General features: G+C 33.0%; 2 protein-coding genes across 2 annotated transcripts; one reads left to right on the top strand and one right to left on the bottom strand.

The window, feature by feature from the left end:
- On the top strand, nt 1-3,623 carry LOC137919747 (melanization protease 1-like). The gene is made up of 7 exons (XM_068762924.1): nt 1-97; nt 244-371; nt 1,630-1,840; nt 1,985-2,172; nt 2,399-2,510; nt 2,769-2,946; nt 3,294-3,623. Exons 1-7 carry the CDS (start codon nt 40-42, stop codon nt 3,535-3,537), a joined length of 1,119 nt encoding a protein of 372 aa, XP_068619025.1. The 5' UTR covers nt 1-39; the 3' UTR covers nt 3,538-3,623.
- A 4,838-nt stretch (nt 3,624-8,461) lies between these two features.
- Nucleotides 8,462-16,753, bottom strand: LOC137919748 (protein Fer3-like). Its single transcript, XM_068762925.1, has 4 exons — nt 16,709-16,753; nt 14,925-15,018; nt 11,545-11,711; nt 8,462-8,641 (listed from the first exon to the last, which is right to left on the bottom strand). Exons 1-4 carry the CDS (start codon nt 16,751-16,753, stop codon nt 8,462-8,464), a joined length of 486 nt encoding a protein of 161 aa, XP_068619026.1.
- Nucleotides 16,754-18,278: the final 1,525 nt, after the last annotated feature.

The raw sequence follows: 18,278 nt of genomic DNA, 5'->3' as shown, positions 1-18,278 counted from the left end.
TGAAGAAGCATAGGTAGTACACGCTTCTTTGTGAACAAAATGTCTCTACTCCCAACTCTACTCGCCTTGCTTCTGATGAACGGTGCTCGAGCCTTAAGTAAGTAAAGTTTTACATATTAACAATTTATCGCTTTCTTCTCTTCAACAACTGTTTTATTCACTTGCTATCATTATTTTAAAGACGAACAATGTTTATAAAACAACTATTCAACACCAAATAAAAATGTTTTTAATTCACCACAGAAAGTTGCAAAGACTGCACGAGAATAGACCAATGTGAACCGGCGTTCCAGCTGGTGACAACAGACAAAAGTGCAACAACTGCATCGTTATTGAAAAACGCACTTTGCGGCCACGATGGACTGCCGAAGGTAATTGAAGTTAGATATTCTTTTTTATTTTCTTCTACAAAATACTATGTAATCGGACAATTAAGCGAAAATATCTATATAAATCATAATACACTTGTGCCTATGTTTTGATACATTTATCACAAAAATATGGCTCAGTCACTCCTTCGTAGCTATTACCCCGCCAAACTATCGCTGAAGAAGTGGAAAGCTTCTCTAGAGCTTTCAGCATAAATACAGTTATTTTGTTTGTTAAAATATTGCACATTTATTAAAAATTTTCATCCGTGGATAAATTTTTTCCGTGACCGCTCAATTAGTTGTTACGATTTTACCACCGTATTTTATTTCCGTAATTACTTAAAAAATAACCGGTGTATCTTAAGAGATACACCGGTAGAAATACAATGCTGCTAGTACTAAGTCATCGTTTAAAATACGCACATGGTTCTAGGCAATCTTCATTTTCCGAGATAAAACAAATTGTTTTCGGACAAGATTATTTTAAGTTCTTTCCCTTACTGCCTTGCTCCTTTTCTTAGGAACACTGCGTGAACGGCCAGATCTCTTTGTGTCACAAAAAGAGGAAATTTTATTTCAGCTATCAATAGCACACACACATAAACTTTTGACTAATACCAAGCGGAGAATTTTAAAAATTGTTTTTGGCAACATTCCACCCTACTCTATTTTATTATGATATAATATTTTACAATATATTGGCGCGAAAATAAAAAAAAAACAAAACAAACAATCTTTTGAAAATTTATTCCAAATTCGAAAATAATATTTTGTTTATTTTGAATTATAGCAGAATTTGTGGCAGGAGTGAGTGTGAGTGTGTTTTAAATACGTGAAAAGCGAGAAAACGATTAGAATATTAAATTTGCTTTGGTTTCGTAAAAATAAATTAAAAGCATCATTTTGAGAGTAAATTAAGGTAAGAAAAGGACCAATATAGAGTGAGTGAGTGACTCTATGTGTGGCACTAATCGGTGTAACATAACTCCTGAAGATGCCCCGTGGAGGGGTGAAACACGTGTTGAGTGATCTAACGGTGGTAGTTGTGTAATTCGCATTGTTTGCCGCATGCGCATTTATCAGCGGGCTGGTGGTCGGTGGGTGCACTTTGTTGCACAACTACGACTGCATGTGCGGAAGAGGCTAAATATTGGTCCTTTTCTTACTTAGGATAGACCTCCGCAAAATAACGCCTGATTCCATTAAATAGATTAATGTGTTTATAATAAGATTTAAACATTAAAATTTTGTGTGACAGGTGTGTTGTTCGGATTTCACAATGAGCCGAACATTAATTCAAAACGAAAATACCGACGAGCCTGCGACTACACCGGAACCAGAAGTCGAAAATCATCCTAATATCAACCTTTTGTCAGGAGAGTGTGGAGATGTAGAAGGAAATCGAATCGTTGGTGGCGTCACGACCTCACTTTATGAATTCCCGTGGCTGGCACTTATCGGGTATAAAGGTATGTTAGATCTTCTTAGTAGTTCTCTTCGTAGTTCAAATAGTACATTTTTAACCTTTTCTAATTATTATCGATAAAAGTGAACGTAAGTAAAAATTTTTTCAAAAACAAAAATTTTTTATAAACTGTTATTTTCTATTACAGTTGAAAATACAGTGGTGTACAATTGCGGCGGTACAGTAATTAACTCACGATATGTGCTTACGGCGGCTCATTGCGTGTACGGAAAAAACAAAACTCTAGCTAGTGTCAGGATAGGCGACTACGATATCAGTAGCAAAGTAGATTGCACAGGAGAAGGAGAGGATCAAGAATGTGAATCCACGTACCAGGTGATCAATTTATTACAACTTAATCGATGTGTGTTCTTAAGTTTAGAGTGTTATTCCGTTTATTTCATCAGGATCAACTTATAAGTAACAAAACATGTTTTAATGTTTTAGCCCCGAAGGATATCTTTGTATAACAGTGTCTTACTGTCTGTCAAAGAATTATTGAATAAATAAATATAAGTAAAACACTTTTACTTCAAGCACAGATTATTTTTAATTTTCACAGGAAATCGGAATTTCGCAAACGATTTATCACCAAGATTATGTAAGGTCGCTTTTTCAAGTAAAAAACGACATCGCTCTGTTACGGCTCACAAATCCCGTAGACTTCTCCTTAAGTAAGTGCTATTCTTATAAAGGCATATAATGAAACTAGACATAATTTTAATTTCGAGATATTTTTCTTATATAAAATGGTAATCATTGACAAAGAAATGATTGATATGTCGCCCAAATATTGTGGGCGTGTGGCTTAGTAGAATTTTTTTATTAATAATTAAAATTTTAAATGAACAACCTCTCAACTCATTTACTTTTGCTTCAATATTGCCATTATTGTAACAACTATGATAATTAAAATTTTATTTAACTACTAGGAAATGCAGCACCAATTTGTTTACCCGTGACAAAACAACTGTTGGAGATGGATATAAATGGTGAACGCGGCGTTGTCGCCGGGTGGGGTGTTACGGAAACAGGAAAGAAGTCTAACATTCTGCTTAAAGTCGAGGTGCCCATATATTCGCTTTCAACGTGTAATTCCCTCTATCACAGGTACGCTGACAATATTCAATTATTCGATTTTGTAATAGTGTCTTTTGAATATACTTTGGCCATATGAGAACAAAATCTGCATTACATTCTATTACCTTAAACTGCTCGTAATAAAAATGAGTAATACAACTTCTTAGTTTGAATTCCTTTTATAGAGAATTAATTTTGGAAGTAAAAATTTAATTAGTGTCAAGAGTCTATGAATCTCGTCCCTTATAGTTTACTGTTTTTTTACATTTTAAAAACACCCATTAAAACGCAGATATCCAGCTTCGTACCTGCGTTTTTTCAGCGATGGTTTCCATTTTCAGAATCCAGTAAATTTAATTTTTATGTTCTTATTTTAGGGATAGACGAGCTCGTCAAAGTAAATTTGAAAATGTGTTTTGCGCCGGTGACCGAGGCAGCGATTCTTGCAAAGGAGACTCTGGTGGACCTCTAATGCTTGAAGGCCCTTACCGCGACACATACAAACTAATCCAGTTCGGTGTCGTGTCATTTGGGTCATCTCAATGCGGTTCCTCAATCCCAGGCGTGTATACTGACGTTAGAAAATTCATGAAATGGATATTGAATAATATAAAACCATAGACTATGTAAATTTTACCTTGTATATAAAAAACTCCTATTCTTATTATTGTTTTGTGATGAATTCTTAATGTTGAATACAATTTAGAAGAGAGTATATTTCGAAATAAATATTCCACAAAAACGATTTTGTTTACTTTTTGTATAAAAAATTAAAATGAACGTATCAGAAATGCCTTCACTCTCTTTTTCAGCAAAACATTTTTTTATTTTCTTTAATTGTTAATTGCATTCTATCTGTAATTCAATAAAAATTTGTTCATGTGCAATTAAAATAACTTTTCGCTCACAGCCCTTTTGTTTGGTTTGGTTTTTGTGGTTTTTCATTTTTACAACAAAATAAAATAACTTCATTGCCATTGCTTTTATAAATTTTGGTTTCTTCATTCGTGTTGTATCGATTTCAAGTTTAAATATACATCAGAGACATTATCAAATATTTTGAATTAATGTTGGGCTGTAATATTTAGAAGCTATTTAAAGGTGGGGAAGTTTTCTTACTTATAAAATAAGAGATAGTGAAATAAAATAGAATATAATACAATATAACTTAACTCAACAGAACATAATATAATATAATATAATAATTGGTAAAATAACAACGTTTTGAGTTAGGTCTCATGCCCCTCCAGAACTATACTATAGTATTAATATACTATAGTACTACGAAGTTTCAGTAATTTTTTTTTTGAACATTGCTATAACAATGAAATAAAGCACCAAATAACTATTCAAACAAAAGAGATGACGGTACGGAATCTATATAGTTAGATGTAGGACAATCTGTTCTATGTTTATAAAAATATTAATAAATATAACATTATTTTTAGTTTTTGGTTAGCACTAGAAGTTGTCTGCGACTGTGAACGATATTACAACACAATGTAATATCACCATGTAATATCTTTGAATTACCGTGTAATCTATTTTTAAAGTTTATTAATAAATAAATAAAAAATACTATTGTAGTGTAAATCAATTTTAAATGGCTATAAAACTTTGAAATATATTATTCTACTATTAATGTCTTCGGGAAATCGACTGCAAGAAAATCCGCTTTAGTTTGTTGTCATCGGACCAATACGTTTTTGGAACCTTCGTCGGTTTAACTTTAACACGTTCACTGCGGCTTGAGGTCGATTCAGCCTCATGGTAGACTATGCACTGGTGCGGCGCGTAAAACTCGTGTTTTCTCTCTAGTGCGGCGGCTGTTTACACTCAACCGTATGAGGTATGACAAAGAAAAATATAGCTTTCTTTATGTCTGCGAAGCATTGACTCAATATTGTAAAAAAAATTGATGAACATGAGGCAGAAAAGGCCTCAACCGCACTACTAGGAAGTTCATCTTGAGGCTGATTCGACCACAGCCGCACCAGCTGAAAGTTCTTCAAAATTGGGCCCGCAGTGAACGTGTTAAGGATGCTATTATTGGAGAGTTCAGTCCGAGTCTAGTCTCATCAAAATGAGCTCTTCTGTCACTTTAAATGACTTTATGCGGATAATCTGATTCGACAGAAATTCTTATAAATTTTAGCCGCCCGGTTTATTATTAGTACTGCGCAAAATAATGCAGTTAAAACAATAAATTGATAAATAATAAGTAATAGTTTTCACGGGCATTTATAATGCAACAATTGTGATAATCACCGGTTAAATCATTAGTATTATATTCACATAAAACCGCAGTATAAGTTAATACAAAACAGGATATGTTCAATTAATTAAGCACCGTCAGAGATCGTTAATTTAATCTATGTATGTACTCGTCTAAATTTTAACCCTTAAATGTATGATGTAATTATACCAAATTATACTGTTCTGCATTCGACACATTTCTATTTGAAAAACTTCTTCTCTCCTCTTATATCTGAAGTAAATACTTAAAATATCATATAAATATTAACAAAATTATTTATTCGCTTAATTCCTGAATCAATTCTTCTTTATTTAAATCTACTTTCGCAATAATGAAAAATATTTCTTTTTAATTTGTGATGATTATACTTGATAGTATTTGTATAGATCTTAATTTATTCTTTTATTGTAAGTTTTAAGCTAAACATTTCTGGATTAATAAAACAGATTTAATATTACAGAGAGAGCGCTTATAAACGTTAAGCTGATAATGAGATCGGTCTTGTTTGCCTGATTATATATATTATGTATCATATATTATATGTTATATATTTGTAGTTATGAATACAGTTATTAAATAAATTAAAGTTATCGCAAAATTATTCCAGGATCAGTCCAATGAAGTGTGAGTAATTATTTGAAACGTACTGTACTATTTTAGAGTATAAAGGGACAGAATATGGGAAATATATATAGAATATTGCTTTGGAAATGTTTAAGGGCCAAGGATTGTATAAGATTTACAACAAAATACACAGCATTCATAAAGTAAAACTTATCATTGAATGTCAGTCTTTGCGTTAAATTGCCCATTACCGTAAAGATTAAATATTATTTATAAGTTGGGTAACTCCAGAGTTAAGGAAACAATTTAGTATTTTGTTATGAGAAGATAAGGGAGCTCTCGTGCGTTGCGAACCGTGAAATAATGAAGCGCATGGTACAATCTTAATTAAAAAATAAAATAAGCGTTTTGCTTATGATAAACGGTGCCACAAACTTTATTGAGTAAAAAGTTATTTATTTAAGAAATATTTTAATAAAAAAAAATCTTTAATCTAATTTCTCTTTTGACAAAATTTCTAGCCGCTATATAAGATGGAATAGGTTGAACAAAATTAGATAAATATGGACGGGTCTTTTATTGTGGTATCGAAGAACGTACTTTGGTTAAAGTCATCTTTAGTTATTGTGATGGATAAGACATTTCACCCGAATGTGAAGTTTCTTTGGTTTCTTGGACACTCGTTGCAAAATACTCACTGAATGCTAACAATGTAATTTCTTTTCAAGTGGTTGTAAAATAAACACTTGAATAATATAAGGGTGACATTGTTAGTGTATATTTTCTTTTCATAGAACTGAATAAGTCTTTACTTGTTATTCCGTAGTGTTGCCAATGTATCCATTATCAGACAACCCTTTAGCTTTTCCAAAACAAAAAAGTTTAAGTCAAAATAAAATTTTAAAAAGAGATGTCTGGCGGCAATGATTAACGGAGTTATTTTACTTGATTAAGCTAGAAAACGTCTGCTCATATATGCATCTATTAAATATCAAATTCTCCTTCTCTTCCCTTCATCTTATACCACACTACTTAGGACCGTAACGCTTTTTGAAAACCTCGTGACACACTATGTGGTGTGGTGGTGTGAATTGTTTCGGCTAATGTGGTTTTAAACGTGGTTAAGACTTGATCGGACCATCTGCCTATCCAGAAACCCGCGTTCAAGCGGGGGTGATCTGGAAAGGCCCGTGTTACTCCCGATCGCCGAGTAGTCCTCGCTCATTCACTACACTTTACACCTACACGGACATAGTCCTTCTACGTACGTCTTCTTTGTAACTGGGGTACGATCACCCAGCGTAAATTTTTAGTCTGCGGACCTCATGTTGCCGCGGACTCAATTTCGATGAATCTGCACAAAGTCTAAATCGGCTAGCATCACAACTTCAAATACATCAAATACAAAATAAAAACCTATCCGGCGCCACCGCTTAATGCTAACTAGCAACGTGAAAATACTTTGCGAATGTTTTATTAATATAAAATAGCATGGTCTATTTTTTAATTTATTACTTAATCGGCTTGTATTTAAAATATTCTTTAAAAATTATTAATTTACAAAATTGTAACTACAATAGTTTCAAAATTTTTCTGTAACTCGTATTTCAAATATATATATATGAATAATTTTCCCAAGTTGTCACCGCATTTTGTGAGTGAAAACTTAAAAAATAGGAGACTTGAGTTTTTTGCAAATAAAGCGCAACAGCAAATGTGGATTAATGACTTGTACGTTAACAGAAACAGCCCACAGATCATTATTTATTTTAACATAAATAAATTTAAAACATTAAAATGTAACCCATTTAAATTAAGCACATTTCACACAAAAAAAATTTAGATTACATTTAAAATCATATATAATATATAACAAATTAAAAATAATTAGTACACACAATGAGAGTTAATTCTTTATTAACCTAAAATTATTAATTAAACTAAAGTTAATGGAAGACTGTACTAACTATAAGCAATAATTAAGAAATACATAGCACATCCATACTCGGTTGATCTTAATTTTGTTTTCAATTATGAGTTCTCCTTTGTGTTTAACATATTTTTCTTAATAAACGCATCAAGACATCCATCACTTTGAACGACGTAATCAAAAAACTAAAGAGTTGACCCCGACAATTGGTAATACTCTATTTCTGGAGCTTATATACAAGGAAACCCACAGTTCTGTTAGTAACATCAACATCATGTACACTACCATTAAAAACGTATATGCATTAAAAACGGATTATACGTGTATGACCTCGTCGCTATTGACCTATGATAATGACTAGAGAATTGAAGATAGTTGTCATACATACATATTGACGTCGGAACTCTTAATACCCAGGCCTAAATAAACGAAACGTGAAAATTAGACAAATATATTGTACGCACGTTGGCGAAATATTTCCTTTAAATTGGAATTGAAATTTAATTTACCTAAACATCAAGGAATTTTTCTGAATTTGCTATACATTTAATAAAGTATGCTATAGCTCTCTCGACCTTTAACGTATTTTCTCAACCGTAGTTCCATAAAGTTAAAATATTAATGCTGCTACAGCCTAGTCAAAAATAATTCAGCAATGTTATTACATTTAAAGTAGCATCGATTTAGACTGTAGAACTTTCAGTGTTACTTTTTTTAAGTGCACAGTAACTATTGAAGATTTAAAGATGTATTAAATATGAGTTGTAGTGACAAACACCCGTCTATCTTTTGACTTAAGCGCACCAAGGAACTTCAGCGTCGAAGACATGCCTAGGTGGATGAAGACCAGGGTGTGATGGATGGTGCGGCTGTGGTGAACCGTGCAGCAGCTCGCACATGAAACTGATGTAGGTGATTGCCAAGCGAAGAGTTTCGATACGGGACAGGCGCTTCTCGTAGGCAAATGTTGGCACCTGAAGCATGAACATTTTCACAATTTACATACGTCGCAATTACCAGTTGCATCAAAATAAGCGAGCCTTGTGTCTTGGGAAATTAAATTAGAGTTACGTGGCATTTGCTTCATATCACTAAAGTGTAGAAAAGAATATAATGTCCCGCCATTATGTTCTTTTTTCCCGAGAATATACACATACAAAATAACCATTTATATAAATATACGAGCAAGTGATGACTTTCGTGAAAAGAGTACTTATTATGGTTTCGGTACAAAACTGCTAAGAGGAACTCTATAATAAATTGAAATCGTGCAAGTATTCCAACTTTCAATCATTACGAATCGTTTTCGTTTCGTAAAGTTGCAACAAAATCAAAAAGGGCAATACCCCGGATTTCCATCCTCTACGATTTCCTAAAAAAAATTCACGGTTGTAATATGCAGTCTTCCGAAATCATACTGGCTTTAAAAAAAGCAAACATTTACTCTCGAAGTTTTTTAGAGGATGTTTCATTAAGAATACACAAAAAAGAGAAATAAATCTACAATTGTTGTGATGATTTTAGAAGATAAAAAATATGTGAAAGAAAACAGCGCCATCTCTGTGCAAACTATGAAACAAAATCGATAAAGGAAATTGTAAATTTACTGGCTTTAATAGTAGATTAGTTGTAAAAGTCCGTAAGAGATGGCACTGCTTTATACTAAAGAGTGTTAGTCATTTATTTTAGGGTTTTAGCAGTAGATAATAAATAGCACTTAGTTAAATTTAAATAAAACTTCACTTGTTAAATAATAAGTTTTTGAATCGATTTTTTTACATTTATTTCTAGTGCGCAGTCGAAATAGCGACCGTTAGAATTGCGAAATTTCATAAGGATTTGCAGTTAAACTCATATTTATCAAAGATTATTTGGACCTCATTACTTGGAATGTGTGTGACTTAGTAATGTATGTACTTATAAATTTATTTGATATCAAGTAATGTTTTTTTTTTCTATTGTTGATATAATGGCCTAATGGAATTAGGATTTTCGGCCATAAATAGAGTATTTTTAGCTATGTTCCTCTGTCTCATTCTTGAGATCAGAAGCTATATGCTAATTAACACCTTATCTGAGATTGCCAAGAATACCTGTGGCACACGATTTTTAGTCTCAGTCATAAAACAAAATTGCGACTTTTTACGATATTAATTTATTTAAACTTTATTAATAGTTGGAGATTTTAAAAATATGATAAACGATTTCAAAATTAAGGAAAAAAAGTAAATATCCGATTTTCTATTACTATTACAGAACAAAAATCTAATTGGACTTGGCGTATAAAGCGAAATAAAACAAATAGGAGTTAAATATGAAAAGTATAAAACTGCAAAGTCTATTGTAAGCGGTTTATATTATACGCATTAAAGTATTTGAAGTTATTTGATTTTTATTTCAAATAACAAATTTCTTGGACATACACACATGTAGGCTTGTTTAAGAAGCCTGCTTATAAACAGTGTCCAAAAATCCGAAAACGCACAACGCTAAAATTTTTTTTCTAGGAGATAAGTATTATAATTTGCAGTAAATTAGAAAATTATTAACTTATTAATGACTTCAATTCTGAACGAGCTCTTAAACTACAAAGAGAGCTCCGGAACTGAATATCTGGATAACGTGAGCTACATAACAATTAATAGAATCACTGTCGCAAAGTTAAATTACAAGTTACTTTGTCAGAAAAGAAAGATCTACATGGAATTAGAATGGAGTTTGTAAAAACCATCGCCTTTTGCAATTTTTTTTTTTTCTATGATGAAGGTGATTTGAAACATCTTCGCAAACGGTGAAAATCATCATCAGATAGCGATAATGGTTAAAAATTGTAAAACTATGTTATTCTTCAGTAAAATAAAAGCTTATATTAAGCTTTGCTATGAATTTCTCTCAGATATTCGGAAAAAATTGCTAAGCAGCCTATTTAATTCAAATATTGCGGTTTTAAGTTAAGTTTTAGTTGTAATTTTAGTTTTATGCGAATTTATAAAATTACGGAACGAATATTACTTTATCAAGGCAAGTAAAGTCTTTTTTAATGCGAATTTTTATGTGCTTTTCTGTAGAACGTATCCACCGCATAAAACAAGACCTCACAGTACGTATCCGCTACAGGCCACCTCTATCCACATTTTAAGAAGATAGCTACCATATAGATATTAAATTCATAAGTAAATTTTACTTACACGACTCACAAATATTTGAAATATGAATTATGTCGATATTGGAATAAAAAGGCTTAAATATTACTATAATAACATAAAATAACTGATATGTATCTCTTGCTACAACTTTAAACATATTTTTATACATGTATCATTGTTAAAAATAATAACTTCAGATAAATAAAACAAATTTTGAAAAGTTAAATCACTTTGATTATATTGTGGGTTATGTGCTTAATTTCAAAATAGTGAGAAATAGTATGTTGTGATATTACAGTAGGTTTTTTATTTAACAAATAACTCAAAAAAGATCAGCTATACAGGAAACCGGTTTCATAATAATTTAAAAAGTAAAATATGCCAGACCACAGTGCCTGTACCAAAAATAGGCTTTCTTTATCCAAAATATCTACACTCTTTTACATAACACTTTGTATATACGGTGATTGTAAATAGGTATAACAGCTTTAAAGTTCTTTTTTATCAATGTATCCAAAAATAAATGGCTTTAAAGAATACTCTAAAGCGATTTATTAAACTATACAGTTTTTTTATGAAAAATCCTGTTTATAATGAAAAAAGACTAACTAAAAATTATTTACATTTTCTTGAAAATTTATTGAAGTTTGTATTGTTGAATAATTTTATTAAACTATTTATTTTATTTAAAAGATAATACACATTCTTTTATATGTTATGAGGAGCAGTACCTTTCTACGCAGCTTATCAAAGGCCTCGTTTAGATTGAACATGCGGCGTCTTTCGCGTATGTTGGCCGCGCGTCGCTGTGCCACCGAGGCCACGCGACGCCGCGGCTTCTTGCCGCCGGGCGTTGCCCGCGTGCCACCTCGACCGCCGCACCCACCCGAGGACCATACTTAAACAGAAAAATACATTCATGTATATACAGGCTTTCTTACAACAGAATATGACGGAAAGAGAACGTGACTTGGACATGATCCTTCATGAAGCATAATATAAAACGAATATAAGACGAAAAAACCCGAAAGATTGTTTAAAATATGATTAATTTAATCTTTAACGATGCGATGCAATGTAGAACACGTGCATTGGAATTTCGTTTTTAAATCAGACCGGAGAAAAAGTTTTTTTGCAAATTGGCTTGCTCACATTTGTATAAAAGAAATAAGTCAGTAAAACTTGATTTCGAGTCATGTTTCGTTTACTTTTTTCTTTTCTAATCTAATATAGAAATTAGATACATTCGTAATTTTTCTACAAAAAAGGAAAAATTGCAACGTAAGCCGCGAAAAAATATTGCGACATTTATGAACATAACGCAGTGTTAGTTAGAGTAGCCAAAGTTGGTTTAAGAGTTTTCGATTCGGATATTTAAACGTTAAAGCTGCATCTCGGTCTGATAAAATCCAGTTATGAATAAAATGGGCAGCATTTTGTGAAAAGATAGATGACGTTTTGCATATCACTTAATACGACGTAGCGGAAGAACTAAACAACGACTAAAAGACAATTTTGACCCACATAAAAAAGCCAGGGTTTAAAGAAATCTATCCTAACTTAATTTTGCGGCAGCATCGCTTACACCAGGACCGCCACTCTTACGGTTTAGTTACAAGTGATGTAATTAAGCGTAACAAAACCGTGTAACAAGAAATGCAGCGAGACATGGGAGACGATGCGTGAATGTAATGTAAATGAAAGCTGTGAGAATGATAGAAAATATGAAGGCTGAAAGAAGTAAGAAACAGAGAAATTGAGAAGAATGGAAAGAGTGTGAAAATAGAAAGGTTTATATCCCTGTCCAAAAAACAAGATGGGGGGAAAAGAGATATAAAGAAAAAAAACCTTACCTTATTAACCGTGTACTCCCTTGAGACATTATGAAACGGAACCGTGTTTTGAAAGATTCATCACTGGTGGTGAAAAGACGATCACACACACAATAAAGTAAAGGTGGTGAGACCATGATTAACTCAGAATAAGAGGATGCCTTGTGTATGGTAGGATTGTAAGAGCATTGTTTATTATGTAAAAAAGGACCAATATATTGCTACTTCCGCCATGCAGCAGTAGTCGTGCAATAAAGTGCACAAAATTTATTATGACCATTTGTCGCCTAGGAGAACTATCGGTTTTGATCTATACTGCCAACAATTGATGAAATTAAAGAAAAAGTTGGAAGAACGTTAACGAAAGTTAATTAATATAATGGGCGGGGTCTTTTATCATAATAACCTGAATAGATATCACAAATCTTTAGCCTCTCGGAAAAAATTAAGATATGTTTGCTGGTTTATGATAATATTTCCGAAATAAAGCTCTGACTTAGCACCTACAAATCTACGTATTTAGATCTCTTCAAAATTTTTTAAACAATGTTAAGGTAACTTCAAGACAGGAAGTGACGATTGCCAAATTACTAGCTTCGTCTTTTGATCAGAAGTCTCAAACTTTCTATAGAAACGGCATCTTGTTACTGATTACAACATTGCAAGCCTTCGAACAAAATATCATCTACATATTATAGTTAAAAGGAAATAAATTTTGAACAATATGCCTCTAATTTTCATTTATAATGGGATGGAACGTTTCCCCGAAACAATTATATTATAATTTGTACCTAAGGATTTTCTTACTTTCAAGTAAAATTCTTATTTTTTCTTCTAAAATTGCATTCATTTTCATAACACGCTTTTATCACAACAAGTACTAATCATTAAGTACAAGCGAAGCCATTACCTGGTGACAAAATAATTTATTATTTAGAAAACCTGACGTAACAATAATACATAAATGTTTAGCCCACCTTAAACATTGATACAAAGAAAAATTTTCTATTTTTATTGCATAACAACATTTATTACTGTAATATGTGTTTGTTTATTCATTAATATAATAATATTAAAAATACATGTAACTTTTTCATTTAAACGATTTTTTTTCATCCTATATTCTAATTCTTCTATAAACTGCTCCATGGTCTTTAATTATCATGGTATTTAGAATAAAGTACTTGAAAATTCTCTATAAATTATAATCCAGCGGATTAAAATCAAGACAAGAAGACCAGTCATCAGCTCGGTTTCCAACCACGCTTGGGTGAGTCGAGCTTCATAACCAAAGCACTTCTTAATAACTAAGCCGCTACTAAATCAGCGCTGTAGCCATATAGAGTCTACAATGTACTCAATTGCTGGAACTAGAAGCTTTTATAGAACTTTCAGCCTTTTTCTGCCAGTTTGTTTTTTTTAAACATTGCTCAGTAGTTAAAATTATCGTGCCATTTTTTTCTATTGTGTACCGTTTAAAATGTGTTAGTAGGTAGTTAAATAATAACCAGAACGTTTCTTATTGCAGGTCCCAAATCTTCTTTTAAAATACCCGGATTGTTTATAAGTCCTATGTCAATTATTTTAGGAAAAAAACATTTCGATTTCGTACAAATACTATGAAGAAAGCTTGATCTTTTTCTATGATAAACAAAAACGTTAATTATTTACAGATAGATAGATATCAAATTACAAATACCATATTTTGTACGGAATGACTAAAATCCCACTCATGCGTTACGTAAAGTACCAAAAATAAAAATACCATTATTTAAAAACCGAATAATTATATATGTATACATAATAGTTTTACGTAAAGCTGATGTTTGCTGAGGTGTCCGAAGTCGAGACGACTACTACCACAAAAACCTAAATTTCTCTAAATAACTAAAGAACATGCTGTGTAAAATTTGTTGCAACACCACATAGGCATTCACATGGACTCATCAGCCGTGATTTCGGAATTAATCATCATAACAGAACATAAACGTTTCATTCGCATTCGCATTTATTAAAATACGTAAGTACGATTTTTAAAAAACGCCTAACTTACTGAAGTCGAATCAATGATGAGATATTTTGTTTGCTATATATTTGTATTATATCAATTTATAACATAGTATGAAAAGAAATTAAACTGTGTTTATACAATGAAAGTCCACGGACAATGAAAACGCATTTTATCGTGAAGCAAGTTGAGTTTTTTTTATAATATAAAAGGACTTTTTTGCGCTTTTTACTAGTTTAGTCCTAAGACCAAAATTTCGAAACAAACTTACCCAAATCGGCCGGTGGAAAGGCCAGAATGTCCGGGTAGGGCACCGACGCCGGCGGCGCGTCCCACAACGGACCGTACGGAGACACCTCGCTGCCCTGGAGTTCACACATTTAATTTTAATATTCGTGCAGGAGATTCGTAAACATACAAAAGTAACTAGGTTCTAATAGCTCCAGTATCCCTTTGTTCAACGTCTACGAATCCTCGAGAACTTCGACGACCAATGTGTGTCACAAGCGATGACTTACGACAATAAAAGTGGGCCCTCACTTCTAGCCTCATTGGAGATTTCTGTACCAGGTCTAATCAGAAATGAGGAGATTCGAAGACGAATGATACTAATGGTAATGGGCAGTCTACATAGCTCACAGAACAGATGGCTACTAGATCCTTGAGGATTCCAAGTGGAGATCACGGATCGGCAAGCTCAGTAGGATATTAGCCCACGAGATGGACATCCGCCATTGGTCGTAAGGTCACCAGAAGATGTATCTAAGCTGCTTCCGAGAGATCGTATAGAAAATCTTTGAAGTGATCATTGTCCAGTAGTGAAGGCCGTACCGCTAAAATGACGATGATAATTCTTGCAAAAAACAGGTCGCCTTGCTGACATGAGGATAGACTAGCCAAGGTATATCATCGGTAGCTAACAGCATTATAACTACTGCTGACCAATTACCAATTACTAGTGCATCGGTTTGCAGACCCAATAGATAAAAGAATTTGGTAATTTATAAGAATTTTCGATTGATTTTTGAAAAGTAAAATCTCATGGCAATACATAAGATGTTGAGAGCATTCGCTATCATTGTCAGGTTAAACCGACTGTAATAAAAAAGATAACAAAAAAATAATTGACATGGCCCTTAACGTTTTCTTGTAAATATAAATGTCAAAAAACTTATAGTGAGTCCCCAAAAATGTTATGTCCAACAGTGCAGAAAAACTTTTCTCTAAAACACCCTTGCTTTAAAAATACATTGAAGGAAAATAATTTAAAAAAAAATTATTATATTTTTATCTTTTTATATATTATTATTACAAAAAACCAGTGACTTCATTAAATCCAGACAATGAAACGCGTAGCAATAAAAAAATTACATTTCGCTCAAAAATTAAAAAGCTTTGGATAACTTACTATATTTTTAAATAGACCTAGACGTAAGGTATGTAAAAGGATTATCTTACATTAATATTTCGCTGACCGGAAGAATTATGTAATCAGCAAATGACTAAAAATAATTGTTACTGACTTTACGTTTGTCTGTATATACATATCATGAACATCGTTTCAGCCATAGGACGTTTACTACTAGACATAGGCCAGCCCTATATATTTACAAAAGGATCGGTTAGCGATTAAAGCGGCCTGCATCCAGGGTCCTTTGAGACCTTAACAAGGTCATTTGTCTTCTTTATGTGTGGACGTCTTTCCCTGTACTTATAGGTGGCTTTTTTCCCCTCCACAACCTTAAGGCTCCTGCGGCTATCGGTTCTACGCGCTTGTTGGCCTACCACCGTCACTTCAAGTAGCCAATTCACTGGGCTTATATCGAGTGGGTGTGTACTTTCGATCGTCTACAGATCAATTCATTTCTTATTCGATCTCGTAGAGTAATTTCAAGCATAACGTTCTACATAGCTCATTGATCAAATGTAAACTAACCTATGGCACGTAATGAGAGACCACGTTTCAAATAAGTCATCAATATAGGTTCGCTTGTTCTAAAGATAAGTTTTTAAATTTTTAAATTTAAATAAAAAATCTACGACAGAAACACTTACTGCAGAGCTACTCCAAACGTGCGGCGTCTCGCTGCCGTAGGACATCAGCGGGAAATGAATTTTGATACTTGATATTACCTCCACAAAATAAAATTACACCACCCGGCCCACAGCGGACCAGTCGAGGACAACCCGGCACGAAATGACCAGATATAACGAAAGAACAAGTTACACTGAATCAAAATATTGTATATCATACAGCATCCCCCTAAATCCAAAAGGGGAAAATTAATTTTAGTTTTGAATTTGCAACCTAATTTTGTCCTTTTTCAGTAACATTTTAGGTTGAAACTCGAAAAATCAGAATTCAACCCCTTGATATTGAGTAGAAGCTGCAACAGATTTCTCGCACTCGATTGGTGGGTTAAGCAGACGTCGAGGGAGGAAAACGTTGATTGGCTACAGATGGCACGGTAGGCGGAGATCGACTTCGTTACTGCACCATTATTATATACGTATATTTATATACAAAGATTTATGAGAAAAGCTTAATGACAATATTTCGAAACCTTATAGTATTTAAAAAACTAATCATGCCACAGCTTTCAATAACTAGCTGACATGCCAATAGTTTCAATCTTGCAGGCATGCATTTTTATGTAATTTTTTTCTGATAGAAATGAGTCTTCGGTCGTTCAACATTTGGGAAGTCGGACATTCACGGCTGGACAATAAAAGCCTCCTCATAGATTTCTGATAGGACCTGTACTATGCTTCGTTCATGAAAGCAGATAAACGCCCATTGCAATGCATTGGTCTCCCTAAAGATAGCTACAATGACCGGTCCAGGGCTGCCCCCATCCATCGACTTCTCACGACTTTGATTAATTTATCGGTCCATCTAGTGTTGGGCCTGTCCATGCCGCGTCTACCAGCTCGTGGTCGCCACTCACTCACACCTTCCAGCCTTATCAGCCGACAGCTACAAGAGCGATTCGCCTCGCCTACTGCTACTTCTGACCAGCAATTATTCGAGTTACGGCAGTGATTTAGTTCTTTTGCAGATCTCATCATTTCGTACTCGATCTCGTAGCGAAGATCCGGCCTTGGTTCTCTTTATTGTTCTCTAGGGGTACGATGCTTGATGCTTGATAAATATTTATTTACAAAGCTATCAATAAATGCACCTCTAATCAGATCAAAATGACCCCGCAGTATATCTCTAACTTAGAAAGCTTCGGACTATACCGATATTTATTTTACAAATGAAATGTTACAATGAAGCCATTAAATAATCGTCTTTTTTTGACATTTACATAAATAATATTTTATAATATATATTTAAATACTAAATAATATAATAATACTTTATAATAATTACTATAATGTATGTAATTTCGCTTAAGTTACGGTTCTATAGTAGTCTAATAAATAATTAAGACGTATACCTATACCCCTAATTTAATGGCTCGACAGTAAAAATAGATTTTCTACATTACGCTTTTTGTAATAATGATTACATTCATGGAAATGATTTTTGAAAAAGCATAAACATTTTTTATTTCATTTATTTCTTATGTGCTTTTTTTGTTTTGGTGGAAGTCAAGTGTTTGTCTGAGTTACAAAAAAA

The sequence above is a fragment of the Battus philenor genome, unplaced genomic scaffold (assembly GCF_028537555.1).
Source record: "Battus philenor isolate CCGP_79_NKW_IND1 unplaced genomic scaffold, ilBatPhil1.0.hap1 SCAF_17, whole genome shotgun sequence".
NCBI lineage: Eukaryota > Metazoa > Arthropoda > Insecta > Lepidoptera > Papilionidae > Battus > Battus philenor.
Note: the sequence above shows the minus strand (reverse complement) of the source record. Positions and strands in the feature narration are given on the sequence as shown.

What these genes read in the sequence shown, in the direction of transcription:
- LOC137919747 (XM_068762924.1), top strand. Translation starts at nt 40, where the DNA reads ATGTCTCTACTCCCAACTCTACTCGCCTTGCTTCTGATGAACGGTGCT. An exon ending in GGCACTTATCGGGTATAAAG is followed by an intron (nt 1,841 to 1,984) that starts GTATGTTAGATC and finishes TTTCTATTACAG; the next exon opens with TTGAAAATACAGTGGTGTAC. An exon ending in AATGTGAATCCACGTACCAG is followed by an intron (nt 2,173 to 2,398) that starts GTGATCAATTTA and finishes TAATTTTCACAG; the next exon opens with GAAATCGGAATTTCGCAAAC.
- LOC137919748 (XM_068762925.1), bottom strand. Translation starts at nt 16,753, where the DNA reads ATGTCCTACGGCAGCGAGACGCCGCACGTTTGGAGTAGCTCTGCA. An exon ending in CTTTCCACCGGCCGATTTGG is followed by an intron (nt 11,712 to 14,924) that starts GTAAGTTTGTTT and finishes TTTCTGTTTAAG; the next exon opens with TATGGTCCTCGGGTGGGTGC. An exon ending in TTGATAAGCTGCGTAGAAAG is followed by an intron (nt 8,642 to 11,544) that starts GTACTGCTCCTC and finishes TTCATGCTTCAG; the next exon opens with GTGCCAACATTTGCCTACGA.